The sequence below is a fragment of the Pteropus vampyrus genome, unplaced genomic scaffold (genome assembly GCF_000151845.1).
Source record: "Pteropus vampyrus isolate Shadow unplaced genomic scaffold, Pvam_2.0 Scaffold192, whole genome shotgun sequence".
NCBI classification, from domain to species: Eukaryota; Metazoa; Chordata; class Mammalia; order Chiroptera; family Pteropodidae; genus Pteropus; species Pteropus vampyrus.
Genome location: NW_011888973.1, coordinates 1,704,733 through 1,721,498, shown reverse-complemented (window position 1 = coordinate 1,721,498; position 16,766 = coordinate 1,704,733). Strand labels below are relative to the sequence as shown.

The following is a 16,766-nucleotide window of genomic DNA, read 5'->3' as shown; positions in this document are numbered from 1 at the left end:
TGACTCTGGGTGCTTAGCGTCAGAGTTGAATGACAGCGCGCCAGCTGGTTTTGGAGCAGTCGGGGTCAGTGTCAAAATTACCACCTCCCCGTTTTTCCCTTAGATCCTTATCATTGTTAATTTTCAAAAGCAAAACACCCCAAACTGCTAAAAGTCTAGAGTTAACAAGTTAGTATACGACAGGGTGCCTGTCAGCCAATGACAAGTTTTACGACATTCAACACAAATCTATTTTCTGCATTTAAAAAATTTATTCCCCTATTCTGCTTAGAGCGACTAAAGTTTATCTTCGATGTAAGGCATGTTTAAAAAAAATTACTATTGATAACATAAAAGGGTCTTTAGCTAACCCACAGAACTTAATTTATATGACCATTATAGATGTTCTGGTGAGTTTTCAGATGAAAAACAGTAACATTTCAAGACACGCATAAACCGCCAAACCTGTTTCCGAGGAATTCCGTGTTGCAAAACATGCAAAGGCCACGAAAACTGTTATCGTTTCGTTCTTGCTGCTGCTGTTCCAGAATTTCTTTCTGTAAAGTAGCAACAGATAGATAGGTGATATTATCTTTAATAAATGCACAGTCGGCTAATGAAAAATGTCAGAGTCCGGATGGGAGGAAATCGGGGCTGGAGCACAAAGGGAGTCCAGGAACACGGACAAAATTTCAAACTCCCCCCTTCGAAGCCGTGCACTGAATTTCCAGGCGCGCTCCACCCGGGCCGCTCTGCAGGAGACGGTCCCCAGGGCCTCGCCGCGCTCCCTGCCCCGCCCTTCCTCCTGCCTGTACCAGCCAGCTCCCACCCCGCCCTCTTTCAGAAACAAAGATGTGGTGGGATCTTTGACCTGTCCCTTTCTGTGATTCTCAGTTTAGTCTGAGCAATTTTTCACTCGAAGCATCTTTCAAATGACTTCTGGCCACCATTCCCAGTGTCATCGCCCCGAGTCTGCTTTCTAGTCGGTCACCATGGGAAAACTTCAAGTACGTCTCTAGAGGGTCTCTCCGACTTCAACCTTCTCTCCATCATATCCACTCTCACTTTTCTGCTGGAAAAACTTTCTTAAGTACCGTTTACACGCATAAGTACGCCGTTGCTCTCTAATAATTTAAATTCGCTTTGGTAACGCCCTGCTCTCATTAGGGTGGCTCTACACGACCCTCCCTTGAGGTGACTTTATGTCTCTGCTTTTTCACTCTTAGAAATCTTGTCTGTTCTTTAAGATCCAACTCGATCCACTCCTATCATACAGCCATTTCTACATGTTGGTCCGACGATTAAGAGCTTAGGCTCTGAAACACCGAGCACACCTAGATTTGAAACCTGGCTCTCTCCTGGACTCGATTTAATCTCTTTAATCCTCAGTCTTCTCATTTTTAAGAGGAAAATGAAACTATTACCTCACGGCATTGTCTACAAGATTAAATAAGATAATTTATGTAAAGAGTTCAAGTTGCGCATGGCGTATTAAATATTGGATGTTGCTGCTATCCAGCCAGTGTCAATCTCCTGTGCTTATTACCCATCATGCCCTTGGAAGCTGTTGCCTGCTTCCTCTTCTGAAAGGGTATGAAAACTCTTTGACGTTAAAAGAAAGTATTTATTCTGCTCTTACATCTACATGCTACTCTACACGTTCTTACAACAAAGCTCTAAATTGGAATTTCATAAAGTTTACTGCTGATTCTACAAGTATTTATAGAACAGCATAAAAATGAGCTAGCATCTAGAAGCTTAATAAATTCAATATGGCCTTTTCTAACATCTAGAAATATTAGCATCTAGAAATATTAATCCACTGAAGAAAAAGAAGCGAAGCTACCGTGATAAAAATCAATTCCATGAACTTCTGGTTTCAGTCACAGTGGAATAATGGATCTCTCACTTCCCCTGTAAACTACTAAACCAAACTGCTTCGTGTATTTTATCTGTTTTCAGACATTGGATAATAGACGGCACAGGGCTGTGATCCTTAAGAGAAAAAAATAATACACTGCCAGTTTTCTGCTGGGCATTTTCCAAATTGCAACGTAGGAAAATTAAATCTGAACGAAGAGCAGCTACCTCACTGGATACAGAAGAAAGGACTGGCGTTCGGGGTACCGGTGCGAGGGGCATCCGCGGGCCGAGGTCCGCGGGGGCAGGAGAGCTGCAGAGGCGCTCAGGGCACCCGTACTGGGATTCTCCGAACCTCTGTGCAAATGCTGAGCTGTACATGTACAGAGCAGGGTGCTGCGAGGCCTGACCGAGGAGTTTCCAGGGGGGATTCCAGAAGGTTCAGCGCTGGAATATGCTGGAGTTCCGACATGCAGAATGCAAATACCTCGCTCACCACTTCAGGGTGACACAAAAGTAAAGAACACGTTCTAGTTCCCGAAGGGCAGGGCTGTAAGCTGGTAGCAAGTGGTAGATAAAAGCACAATAAAAGGCATAAAGTTGATGAATTGGACAATTTTAATTATCCCTCTTTAAGTGAACTTTACATAAAAACTAAAATTGACAGTAAGAGTCCAACAAAAGAGCTATTGGAAGAGGAAAGCTCTGCTTGCATAAGCATGCATGGTTTGACTTCAAAAACACATTTCAGATCCCTATGTCGACAACTCTGTCAGCAGCAAAAACAAAAAGCAGATAAAGCTCTTGATGCAATCGCTGTTACTGCCCTGCAGAAATGGTGAGCATGTTCTGTGCCTGCCCGTTTTCAGCCCACGAGATCCGCTCGTGCTCATTAGAAACCATCATTCTGGCTCATATTTCCCAAGCTTGTGATAACATAACACAACTTTGGTTAGAGAAAAACCTTACTCAGTGTTACCTTGGCTTTGATTCAGCACAAACCAAACAGATCTGTGAGCCTGAAGCAGAGCGACGCGCAGCCATCTGAGGTTTTCTTCAGCCATAGTTAAGGTTTATCAGTGGACTCTGACGTGCGCGGCTTGAGTGTAGACACCTGAAGCTGTACAGAAACCGGGTCTTCGTGGGGGGCGCCTGACCGACACTTTGGGAAATCAGAGGCAGCAGGGACAGCCAGGGCAGTAAAGCCAGAGGCTGCCTTCACGGCAAGTAGCTAAAACCCGGCTGGCCTTCTGTTCTGTCGTTCAGGAGCCTCTCGTAGGGCGACGACGCGATCCGGTGGGCTCCCAGCCGCGATGTCCGTGCCGCCCACGACCATGGGAGGTGACGCGGGCTCTGGGGCACCCCGTGTCGTCTCTGGTCTCGCAGGCTCCATACAACAACTTTACCCTTTAATTTCACCCAAGTTCGTCCTGCCAAGACCTGCCTTTTGACTGTTGCACATGCTTTTGAATCTCTTTCCCGGGCCCTCCCGCCAGGAGCCAGTTAAAGCTTTCGCTGCTCCGCCGGCTCTCCGCTCGTTTCGAGGGCTGGAGTATCGGTGACGCAGGGCCGAGCTCTGCAGCTGGGAAGAACCGACACGGCGACCAGGCGGCTCCGCTTTCGCCGGAGTCTCCGCTCCGATGGGTGGCTCCAGCCTGTGTTCTCGCTGCACTCGGCTTGTGGCTGCAGTAAGGTGGACACTGCCTATGCCCTCCGGGCTCTCGTCCTAACGTCGCTCCATTAACGTGTCCTACATCCTAATGACGTCTATCCTCCCACTAAGATCCCCTCCTTTCCGACCATGACTGCTCACTACTGGCTTTTCAGAATTTGAGAACTAAAAGGGACCTTGTGAAACTATTTACTAATCCCCTACAAAGAGATCTTAGGACGACTTGTTTAAAGCTACATAGCCACTTGGTGCCAAAGACGGTGCTGTTGCCAGGGTACCATATTTGCTTTTTTTTTCCTCTCAGAAGGTACCTACCGTAGTATCTGTAGACATGTATATAACAAAGATCTTTCTGTTTAGTGGACAAACAAGTTCACAGCCCCGCGGATAGAGACTGGACAGGTAGGGCAACTTAAAAACCTTCCTTTCAAAATGTCCACACAGTTTCATTTAGATGAGTCTGGAATTGATTAGCTTCTCAGCATCTGAGGCTTTAGAACACACCAAAATAACGAGGTGAATAATATATACAATTACAATCGTGCCCACTGAATTAGAGAAAGAGGTATTCTGGATAAGCAGATTTTCTAGAATGGAAAAATTTTAATTTTGTGTTTAAAGGGTTAGCAGTTTTACACAGATGGTTTCCAAGACACCGCTTGTGTTTCCTCTACCGTCCACCCGGGACATAATCGACGTGGTCTGCGTGACGCAGGGCCCTGGTATGAACGGGCGCTTCCACGCTGGACCGTAAGAGACACCCACGTCTCACCGCGTGTGTTGTTCTGGGTAACTTTCTCCTCTCCTCTATGGCCGTCTGTGTTTATCTCCTTTTACTTACTGAAGCTTTTCATCACGGTGAGTGAGTCTACTTCTGTGCCCTCAACTGGCTCCCCCATCGACACCTCCTTTCCACGTGCTTTTTGCTATCCTCTGTTTCGACCTCCTGTTCTTCTCCTTAGCCTAGAACGAAGCTATAGGAATTCTCGAGACCCAGGCAAACAAAATCCAGATAATCAAAATCTGTGTATAAAATTAAGTCAAATGTTTGGTACGTGGGAAACAGCGTCCCCCAGTGTCCTGTCTGGATGGGCTCTGTGGCAGTTATTTTCACCCTGCAGGGATGCTTTGTTGTTACTTGTGTGTCCTCCGCTGTTTGCATCTACTGAGGTTAAGATATCAGATGGAGAGATTTATAGGAAAGACCTTCCTTGTACACACATTTAGAAAGTATGTTGATGTGCTGCGTTCCCAGAGGGATGTAAGTCAAAATCTGATTGTACGTGGACCTTAAAAATTAGTCTACAAAAATGGCTACATCTGAACTGGTATGAGACAGAGGCTTAAGCAAAGCAATAGTTTCCCTTTTTCTTCTGAATAAAATCCATACTATTTAGAATGGCATTCACAAGGCCTCCCACGTGATTCTAACCTAGGTTATTCAAAGCCTTCTCTTGCATTGTTTCCTCATATAAACCCTGTTTCAGGAAAAACAGGAGCATCTGCTATAATTACTTGTGCATTGTTATCCGCGGTAGCAGTTCTCAGTGACCTGTTATCATTTCTCAGGCTTCTCAATGGCCCGGGGCACTGTCCCCTTTTCCTCCATCAGTCTGTGCGTTCTGCAGTCCGCTACCCTACTAACCCTTCGGAGCTCGGTTCAGACGCTACGTCTCCGGTGAGTGGAGGCTGGGACTGAGGAGATGTGTATTCTTGTCCTGTTTTTCTGACTAGCTGATTCTTAATGTGGCCATGGGCATGTCACCTCTCTAGGACTTCGTTGCTGGTGATCTCTCAACTGCTTGAGAAACATTCTGTGGACATAAAGGTGGCTGTCCCTGACCGCTCTCTGATAGAGGCGACATGTCATTTTGCCAGTCTGTAGCATTTCATTGGCTTGGTTTTCAGGAATACTGTGTCCCAACCCGTCTCTACTGGAACACGAGCTCCCTTACGCCACATGACATGTCTTACAGCAGATCCTCGATGAATGCATGACCACTAAAGAAACACCCCAGGTTCGACAACGTACACACTATAGGCCCGAATGCTCTCCTGGAAAGCAAAACGGACTTTTCGAAGGCGTCTGTAAAACACTTGATCACCCCTTACCGACAGAGGGCTGGTACTCACCTGATTTATATTTCACACGTAACATAAAATTGTTCCGGAAGAGGGCCGTAAATTCAAAGTGGCCCCCAGACGTGGAAGGGGTCGATGGCCACGGGATGGGGCAGCGGAGTCCGGCCTGCGCGTTTAAAGAGTTTAACAGGGGACTTGTATACAGAAAGTTGTCTCGGGCGACCGCAGGACGAATGGATGCCTGCACCTCCCACCCCCAGAATTTTATAGCTAAAAGCAGGGAGAATGGCTGGGCGATCAAAGGGGCCAGGTGCCCCGGGGCTCAGGCGCCAGAGAGAGCTCAGAGCAACACCGAGGGCACCTCGTCCGGGAGAGAGTATTGATGGGAACCCCGTGACCGGTGCAGCCAGAGCGCTGTGCGCACGTGCCAGAGCGCACCTGGGGGGAGGGGTCAAGTCCAGGTTCACCCAGATGTCAAGGGGGCGCACTGGCTTTAAAACGGAGTCACTCATGTTCCACGCAAAATGCAGAATAGTAAAGGCTGTTAAGATAGTCATTTAAACAAATACCCTACTGTAGACGTAGAGCTTATTATTGGTTATTATTTTAAAAGTTCTAGTTTTTTAACTCACAACTGATAATTTTTATAAATACACAGAGATACATAAGAGAATTGCTATAGGATAGGGATTTAGGGAGATATGTTTTAACGGTTTTTCAATTAATCATTTTTACTTTTAATAGTGTATTTATACTTTACTAAGTCTATATCTTAAAAGAGTAACTGCTGTTTGTTACTAATTTTTGAGAACTACAGGAGATGCAAGTCAAGATAAAGAAATGAACCAGAAAAATTAAGCAATCCAATAATTCAGAAAACTAAGTATATTAAAGAACATTATTTTTATTTTGTTTAAAAATAATATATAAAATGGCAAACTGCTTTCCCACTTATCCACCTAACAAAGTCTACTCATTACTTTTTCTTTTATTCCTTTTATTCTTTTTTCGTTTATGTCTTTTTGTACCCATTATTTTTAATAAATGGCCTACTAATTATTTTTTATAAGTGTGCTTATAAAACAAATAGAAAAAAGTCCTCGTTTCTTAAAATAGAAGCACCAAATATATTATATATTTTGATGAAATTTTACTTCGAATAAATCATGTGAAGATGAAAAAGAAATTATTTTAATTCTATGACTATTCTGTTACAGATTACATTATCCAACTGTAATCAAGTCAATAAATCAGGAAGAAAGTCCTCATTAATTTGTTGAAATTGAGTTTAGATGAACAAAGAATTCATAGTTATGTCATGGTGTGCTAAATAAATTAGTAAACCTGGAAGCCAGTCGAGTCAGGCTTTTCTTTAACTCTGGCACGGTCTCTTTTGCCATCGATTTTTATTATGAAAAATCTCACAGAGAAGCATAAACAATACAATGAACATTTCTACACCCAATATTTACTTTCAAGAATTATTAACGATTTGCCAGTTTCTCTCTCTCCCCTTCCCCCTTGCTCTTTCTCTCTCTTCACACACACACACATGCACACACACAACACACACACGACACACACACATATAACCATTTGAAAATCAGTTGAGACGTCACGGCACGTCGTTCCCAAACACTTCAGCATGTCTCCCTTACACCCCTACATATGATTCCAATACCATTATCATCACGCCTAAGAAAATCAATACTTCCAAAATAGCATGCAACGTTCAGGCAATATTTAAATTTTTTAACTGTCCCAAGAATGTCTTTTAATGTTCCCCTCCTTCCCAACTCCCACCAAGACCACTCTAGGTTCACACGTCTCATTTGGTTGTTAGGTGATCTGCCTCTAAATCTTAAACCACAGAATAACTCACCGGCCTGGGACTTTGGCTCTGATGTACGGAAAAGGGAATTTTTTCCAAACTCGATAGTGGTTTTCCAGGTATACGGATCGCTGCTAGGGAAACCCTATTAATGTTACTATTTTTATGTAATCAGTTCCATATGTCCCCCGCCAGACAGTGAGCGTGCAGAGGCGAAACTGCTCTACGCATCTGTGCGTCCGCTGTGCCCCACGGGCCGGGGCACGCAGTCACCGTGAGGTGCAGGTGGTCTCTCTGTGGCCCCCACTCCCTCCAGTCCCTTGAACGGGCAGGCCTCTAGGCAGGGGACAGCCACGTCGCCACTGCGCCCCAACGCCCTGACTGCCATCGCTGTTAACGTGCGTGACGGGACAGGACAACACTGAGCCTTGAAGACTCTGTGCGTCCTTCTGCGGACACACACGCGTGCCGACCGCTGCCGACCGCGCACGCGTGGACACACCAAAAGGAAGCCCCTCGGGCAATCGAGAAACATACTTTTCCTTTTCCTTCCCTTTCTTTCTTTCTCTCCTTCTTCCTTCCCTCTTCCCCTCTGTCTTTCCTTCCTTCCTTTGTAAAGCTTGGTATCTGATAGGATCAGCGGTAGCATATGCTTGAAAGTCACTTATGAACCAAAAAATATGAGGAGACGACTCACATAAAGCATTACAAAGAAGTGCAAATCGAAGACCACCAGCTTTAGGGTTTTATTTTTCTCAAAAAGAAGTCTCATGCTGGGCAGGTATATTAGATTTTATTCATGGATTTACAGAATAGAAGGATGAAGAGAATGTCGCAGATGTTGTATGTTTGAACTTCTCAAAGCAGCTGACGAAATCAGATAAAATTTTCATTGCAAAATAGGCTTGGATAAAAAGCACAGTTGTAAGGATACAAGATCAGCTTATGTATAAGGCGAAGAGTCATAATAACAAGCTGTATGTTTGTCTAATTGGTTTAAAATGTCAAGTGTGGTAGTAAAGGGGTCAGTGCACAGTCTCCCTCCTTTATTCGTAAGCTGAAGGCAGGGGAAGCATTAATGAGACAGCAGATCGAGCAGATGGCACTCAGCAGGCGCAGGGGACTGACGTACAAGTGGAAGATGAAAATGGTAGTTAGGTTGAAAGTTACAAAAATCAGCCAATCCACGAGAAAGCAATTTAGAATATATAAATTAGGTAAGTATTTGCACACAGGAAAGCTAAAACTTTCCTGTGTGCAAATACTTACCTAATTTATATATTCTGATTTCGTCAGCTGCTTTGAGAAGTTCAAACATACAACATGTTCAGAATGACGAGTCCAGTGGAAACACTTGCACTGACACAAGGAAGTCAAACGAAGGCCACAGTCATTCATTATGGGTGTTGAAAACGTTTTATAGATACTGACGGATTAGATGCAGGGCAGAGTTCGCTGGGTGAATGGCACTGTTTCCTGCCCAGCCCAGCCCAGCCCGACGGCAGCAGCACAGAATCCTCAGGTTGGGAGCCCGGCTGCACTTCCCAACAGGGGACACGACGAACCTTCCTGAAGGTGGAGTGGCCTCAGGCCTCCACGGGAAGACAGAAGCATCTCGTACCTCCACAAACACAAACTACCTCTGAGGCATCTGAGATTATTTCATTTACACCCCTATCTTGTTCTAATAAGTGTTTCTGGCTGCTGTAAAACTGTGCGCCCCAAAACTGAGAGTAAAGAAAGGAAAACTAGGGCACGGTGGGCACATAACTTGAAGATGAAAAATAAAAATACACGTGTGTGTACGCACACACACACGCACACACATGCACGCACACGCACACACTGGAGCCCAGAAGTGGCCCCAAATCTGGCTGTCGCCTCTCTTAGACCTGGGAAGCAGCTCCGACCAGGGTTTGTACAACAAAGAACTTGGCTTTGTCCCTCGTTCCTGGGTGGTCACCTCTAAACCCTTGGCATTTTTCGACTGACTGGAGTGTCTCTGTCATTCACAGGGGCCTTTTGCGCCCACCTGATAGTTCATGCGAACAGGGTAACTCAGGATGGGACTGCCAAGCCAGAGAGACACGAGGCACATGACGTCGCCCGGCGTCAGGAAGGGAAGAGCCAGAGACTGCGCTTAGCTGTGTGGTGAGTCCATCGATCCTGCTTCGTGACGTTTCTGTAAAGACTGGACCCCGAAGCTCAGGTGACCTTTCCCGATTGGCAACACTTGGCGTACTGTCACACGCTGATGTGCCTCTGGGGACAATAAAAGCTTCATGTTTGGGACTTTCCCAGACCTCACTCTATGTATGTCCCTGTTTGGCTCGTTCTGATTTGTACTTATTTCTATAAAAAACTAATCATAAGTACAGTGCTCTCCTGAGTTCTGTGAATTTTTATAGCGAATTAATGAATCCGAGGGGAGTAGTGGGAACCCCTGAAACTGTGGCCAGCTGGTCAGAAGTGAAGGTGGCCTTGGGATCTGTCAACAGTGAGAACAGTCCTGTGCAGGGCTGTGTCTCGTGAAGTCTGGCCTAACTGGGGGACTAGAAGTCACTGATGCTAAATACACTATACGATGCAACGGACGCATCCTCAGGACAGACAGACCAAACAACACAGACTTTCTCACACCGGTCCTCAAAGTGAGCTGACTCTCATGCCGAAGCACACCCCAAAACTCAGCGAAATCAGTGCGGACGGGGAGGGGGCAGGTGGGGGGTGGTAAGGGTTGTCATGATATCTGCTTCCTCCTGATTGGGAGTGAGGGGGTTTCAGACAACCTAGAAAAATTATTAACTTCCTCAAATAATAATTCCCGAACACATTTTCAAAATAAATATTGGTTGGTAATAATCCTGACTTTGTCCTTCCAATCATGTTCCTGGAACGTTGCTTTTCTAGGCTGTCACTTGGATGTAGAGCCACAGGCCTTAGAAGGCAATCAGGGGACATTTGGGGTGACACAGTCTTATAAAAATTGCACAGTCCTGCACATAGACTGGAGTTTGCGTGGAAAGTCATTTAATTTTGTGTAAAAAATGACTCAAGAGAATAGTTACACACTAGACAGAAGAGTCCCCTATAAAAATCATTTTAATCCCCACCCTACCCGCCCAACACCAACTACTGGCCTCCAAAGTTGTACTGCATTTATCATGGTCATGATTTTTAACATGGATTAAATTTTAAGTAAGGTGTCACCAGATGCCTAACCCTGATTGTGTAGGTGGCTGGTGGGTTGTCTGAGAATTATCCAAAGAACACCTAGAGATGACTGACATGATTTGCTGGCATATCCTCAAACTTCAGGCAAAATGTATGCCAAGGTAACTAAGTGTGGCAATTTACTGATATAATTATCCCTGACAGCTCGGTTTAAGAGCCAAGATTAGATACCAAACAGCAGGTTTTAGAATTTATTTATGACAAACAGTAGGGTCATTTGCCCCTTCAAGCTATGCCTCCTTCAGCAGACAAATATGTGTGTGTGTGTGTCTTTTTAAACTCTACGAAAGGAGGAAAGGCATCCAGGTAAATAATCATTAACATATTAATTAAAATGAAGCAGACAGAGTTGTTCCACTCTGGGATGAAGAAAGCTGTAAAGTAATACTCTTAAAATGAGAAAATGGTGGATAATCCAAAAAAGCCTAAACCAACCAAATAAAAATCTTCTTTTGAATCTAAAAGGCCAAAGTCACAAGGCGAGCAAACTGAATTCCAAAAGGCGGCAAGCGCTCGGAGAGGCGGGGACAGACACATGGACTGTTCGTCCTTGGCAGAGCACAGGAGGAAGGGCGAGTTGAGCAAATGGCTGGGACCGTTCTCGCGCCCACAAAGCGAAAGCTGGAAGCTGCTGGTGGGGCCCGGAATCCTGCAGGGTGCAGGGCTCAGGCCTGCGGAGTGGGGAGGGGCAGGAGCGCTGGGCAACTACTAAGGGGCAGAGTCCAAGCAAGTTCCGCAAAGCATTTTCTTAGGACATGTGACAACATCACAGACTTGCATTTTGTTGTCAAAAGATTTAAATATTAAAGAAATATATTCAGTATTTAAGACATTTAAAACGTATGGAGATGAAGATTTGTCTTGGGAAGCGGGGTGGGCCTGCCCACAGCCTGGGGGAGTGATAGACGGAGGGGGCCCGCTGCGCGCCCCCAGCTCCTCTGCTGCCCTAGTGTGTCCAGGGACCGGGAAAGGTCCGTGGTGCATTTACTTGTTGCTTAATGCGGGGACTGTGACGGGTCCTCTCAAGAAGGGGGACAAAAGCGCGCGCACTCAGGAGCCGAGAAGAAAGACCTTGAAGAGTCAACCGCGGAGCAATTTACAACTTAGCGATTTCCTTAAGTTTTCCTTCATCATCACAGTTCAGGGTGAAAACGAAAGAGCAGATGATCAACAAAATGGAGGCTTAAAATATAAAAATTAAAATTTTAATTAGTCACATGCATAAAAAGGTCTGTACTGTTGATACGAATGAGACACAAAGTACTAGCTTCCTCCTGAAGTGACTTGTTCACTCTACCAGCACCCAGACTGCACGCCAAATGGCGGAGCCCCTAATACATCAGGGACGACGAGCGGTTCCTCTTGGAGGCTGTGAACACCCGCCGCTCGTAAGCACAAGCGCGGAAGACCCTGGACTGGCAGTCCCTAGAGACTGACATCAACGCGTGGAGGACGGCACATCGGCCATCACTGGTGTCAAAAAAGAGAGACCAAAGAAGTCTGTCTGCTCTCCGGCTTTCCATTCGCCACTCCCGCCCGGCCCGAAGAGCAAACGAAGTGAAAGGAACGAAGTGAAAGGAACGTACAGAGGGTTGTTTGTTGGTGAAAATAGGTGACTTGGACACTCTGATTGGCTAAGACAAATGCCATTTATTCAGCAAAAATTTCCCAAAGGTTAAAGAAAGCTTTGGTATTACATGGGCACTGCGATGACTTCTTTTGGTCATAATCTCAAATTCAGAATAGGTGTAAATCTTTCCTACCCACTGAGAAAAGAGTTTGCAGTAAATTAACCAGTCAGTATAAGTTGTGAGTGTCTACACTAGCTGAGAGCTGACATTAATCCTCCACAGAATGTCATTTTTCCTAAACTGCTTCAGTTGACCATCTGAGTTCCCCTGTCTATGTTCCAAAAGCATTTCCGAGGCACCTGTTTGCCTACAGCGCCATCACAGAGGCTCGCCTTGGGCTCATGTCACCTCGCCTTCTCCAAAACCTTCCCCTCCCTTCAGAAAAGCCATGGGATTTTGGAGCAGAGCGTCCAGGCCGAGCAGACAGCAAGTGCCAAGGGCAAAAAGCAGGGGAGCTGGAAGGAGCGCGGTGTGCCGGGCGAGCAGAGGCATAGCCAGTGTGGCCGCACAGAGTGGACAGAGTGGACGGGGCAGGGGATGGGAAGCTGGCGACAGACACTTTGAGATCTTGGTAAGACGTCCGGATTCTTATTCTACATAAAGTTCAAAGTACTGGAGAATTTTAATTACTTGAGTTATATAAACGGATTGAGTGAACATTATATAAATTATTGAAATGGTCTTCGAAAGGATAAAAATAGAACAGCATCGCCTCTTGTTCTTTCTGCTATTTCTTTCATCTTCTGACAGTAAGTGTGGTATTTTGATTTGAATCTCATTCAAGAGTCATGGTGAAGGCTCTTATTTCGTCTGTTATGCCCTCTATCCTGTCTGATGAAATACCCAGTATGAGAAAATTAAAGCAGAAAAAGCTCAGTAAATTTCCACTAATTTAAAGGTTAGGGGACAAGTCTGCTTAACAAAGTAAGACGGAAACATGAATAAATTTCGCGTACAGATATTGATGTAGTTTCAACTACTTTCAAAACAGAATCTGCCTGAAACTTAAATATTTGAGAAGCCCTCTCTCTGACTGGGGTCAAGTAAAAAGGTACTTTTCCCTCCAAAGAATTCCCTTTTAAATGTCAAAATATTCTAGGGAGCCTTGTGGAAGACTAACCTGTTTGAGAGAATCTGATGATTCGAACATTTGGGTTTATGTCAGCAATATAGTCATACAATGTACTTAAACCAAAACACACCTCTGCATGTAGAGGCAGGAATAACTATCAAAACAAGGATTATCAATGACACTCTACAGTTTTTAAAAATAAATCAATAAAATCCACTGTTCTCATCATTTTATGAGAGATGAAGGAAAGTTAACCCGGACAATATCAAGGATTTTAATAAATAAATGAGAAAAGACAAGTCGATGACTAGAGAAAGAGAGTAAAACAAAAACCCAGAGAGAGGTTTCTCAACAGGATGACACACTCCCCCGAACACATGAGATCTGATCTGACTCACATCTCACCTTCTTAAAAGACATCGGTCCCTCCCACCCTTTCTGAAACTGCGATGATAAAGACAACCACCATCTGTGCGTTACGATGGATAGAAAGACAGCATTTTCTTTCTACTTGGAATCTCACTGAGGTAGCTTTTTAAGAGTAAGGAAGAGAGACAAGATAGACGGAACATCTAAAAAAATTAAGTAGCAGAGGAAAAAATTACATAAGTGTAACCATTTGCATGGAATAGATCAACATAATGCAAAAAAAAAAAAAAAAAACCGGCAGAAGTACAGAACAAAAAAATACCCAGGAGTTAAACACAAAAGAAGTAGAAAAGCCTAATTTCTATCTGGATTAAAGATATAAGGGAGATCTAGCTTCTGCAAGAGGAGGAGGCCTTTCAAACACTGAAAGGTGGCTATGGGAGATCGCAAAATATGCATCTTCCACGTGCGGGAAGAGTGCTACAGCATGGCATGGCTCAGGAGAGCCCTACCTGCCTGAGGAGGTATCTTCCTGGGTCAACTCAAGGTCAAGTACAGCCCCGTTTCCCTAAGGGCAGAGGAGACTCTGAGAACACACTGTCTTTCAAGTTTTAAAAGAAAATATAAGCCGATTAGGCCAAAAGGGATAAGAAATTCCTATCTACCACTGACCAAAAATATTAAGAAATTAGATTTTCTTAAAAAAATTCCTAGCAATGCAAACAAAACACCATTATTTATTCACATATGTATTTATGTCTGGTCCATCCATTTTTATTCATTCTAACAAATGTCAATTTAGGAAATGTCACATCTGCTTCCAGAAGAAGGACGAAATCTGATAAAGGATTCTGGTACAACTGGAAAGGGAATGGTGCTCGGGCTGAAAAATGGTTTGAGTCCCTTCCTTTTCTAACTGTATATAATATGGCCTTGAGCATATTCCCGAGTACCTTTCACCTTGTTTTTCTTTCTAAACAGAAATAATAATACTGCATTACTGATCTCTAGAGCCAATGCATATAAAAAATGCCGCGTAAAATTTAAATTCTGTTGAAGGAGAGCGAAGTGGTAAACTTTAGGATCCAGTTCAGTATTGGTTCAGACTGGGTTTACGTTTGTCTCCTAAATGAAAACATTAATTAACCTGAAGGTTGAAATTACTCGGTGGTCATGCTAGCTAACTTATCTCAGGTGTACTGTTAATAACAATGCTACATTCAATGAGAAATACCATCTTTTATTTGGGAAAGTCAGTCTAGACGCTATTAGAGAACTCTGTGCCACAAAGCTAGGGATTATGCAGGAAAGGTATGAATGTGAACTGATTTTTTATTTTGAAGTCACTGATAAAATAACCTGACTCTTTATTAAAAGTCACGAAAATCTATAAAGAAAGTGGCATGAGGACAGAAAATCTCACTGGGAGATGTTTGATCTCATTTTGTTCTTATTTTATTGTCGGGGGAGGTGGGATATATGCAGTAGTGTTAAAAACAAAGAAACGTTTTTTCTCTAGAGGATCGAACTGCTATGTACGTTAAAATTTTTCATTAAATATAGTTATCGCTAATGACCTCTCAAGCTGACATTTATAACAGTGATTAAAAAAAAAATCCCATGTAGCTAAATGGATGTTTCTTTTCATCCCAATTTAATTAAAAGTTACATCTTGCTACTGAGAGCTTATGAATGCCACATGTCTTCTCCTGCAGGCAAATGGAAAAGCTAGTACTTTTTAACACTTATGTGGAAAGTGTAGCCCAGCGAGTGAAGAGATCTGCCTCAGCCATTTTACCTCTTTCTTAAATGAGGGCGAGCTGACTGTGAGACTTTACAGAAACACAACGCCAATACGTCAGGATTAGATTTAAGTTAATACTTTATGAACATGTCTCAGAAAAGATAAAAAAGTAGATGCGAAAGTCCCAATCCTTAAGAGGCATCTAATCCAGGAAGACGACAGATTTTTCAACAACTATCATCGAAAAGCCAAATAAACCAGAGCTTAGAAGAGGGTTATTAATTCTGACACGTGACATCTGAGCAATGTCGGGGGGGAGGGTGTTATTCACGCAGATGAAGCAGCGTCCTGACAGCACGCAGTGTTTTCACTCAAGCGAGGCCTCTGCCAGGGCGTGGCCTGCGCCATGACAACGGCATTTACAACACTGTCTGGCAAAGGCTTATTGAATAAATGAAGGGACTGGACACTGGGGAATTGAAAGAAAATATGGGGGAAGGCACTGAGGATGCAGTTTGAGCCCAGAAAAGCTTAAGAATATACAGAGGACAAGACGACTGCAGGTTTTAGAAGAAGGGGCTAAACTGGTCTGCGACATGTTTTAATATATAAACAAGGTGAAAGGCAAAGGGTGTGGACGTGGGCTCAGAGTGGAACTGACTGGACTTGACAAATGACAGGTATGGGAATGAGGAAAAGGAACGAGTTCAAGACGATTCTAGAAATTTCCACACTGAGTGACCAGGAGATGGTGGCACCATTATGTAAGCAAAGGAGACAGACACATTGCAAGTTTTGGTAGGAAAAAAATAAGCTCATTTTTAGGTGCATTAAACTTAAGGTGTTGATTGAAAATCCATATGGAAAAGTTTAACCTGAAACAGAGTTGGAGGTCAGAGGTGAGCTGAGAAAAAGCTGCAGACGAGCTCAACTGACAGATATTTACTCTGCCGACCTGCTCTGTGCCAGCACCAAAGTTTAAGCCACCAGCATAGTGGTGGCAGTGATGAGAGCGAGTACCTTGGAGGGGGGACAAGGCTCCCGAGAGATTTGCAAACACTCATTTAAGAGAAAAGACGGGGGGTTAAGGTAGAACGATGAGACCATGGGAACATTTTTAAAGAAAGAAGAAGGTATATAAAAGCTACTAAAACCCTCAAGAGTCTTTCCTAATTCTGTAGTTCCCTTCAGAGCATATGAAAAAAATTCAAAGAAGTGTCACGTAGGATGAATCAGGCATTTCAAAAAGAAAACTGGAACACACACAAATCTCACAAATGTCAAGGAATCAA

At 44.0% G+C, this 16,766-nt stretch overlaps 1 protein-coding gene across 1 annotated transcript in view; it reads right to left on the bottom strand.

The window, feature by feature from the left end:
- The window catches only part of ZNF277 (zinc finger protein 277), an 88,255-nt gene that overhangs the window by 17,332 nt on the left and 54,157 nt on the right, over positions 1 to 16,766 (bottom strand). Inside the window, exon 5 of the mRNA XM_011371489.2 lies at positions 445 to 536. Within this exon, the coding sequence (XP_011369791.1) occupies positions 445 to 536 (92 nt within the window). The remainder of the gene's footprint in view (positions 1 to 444; positions 537 to 16,766) is intronic.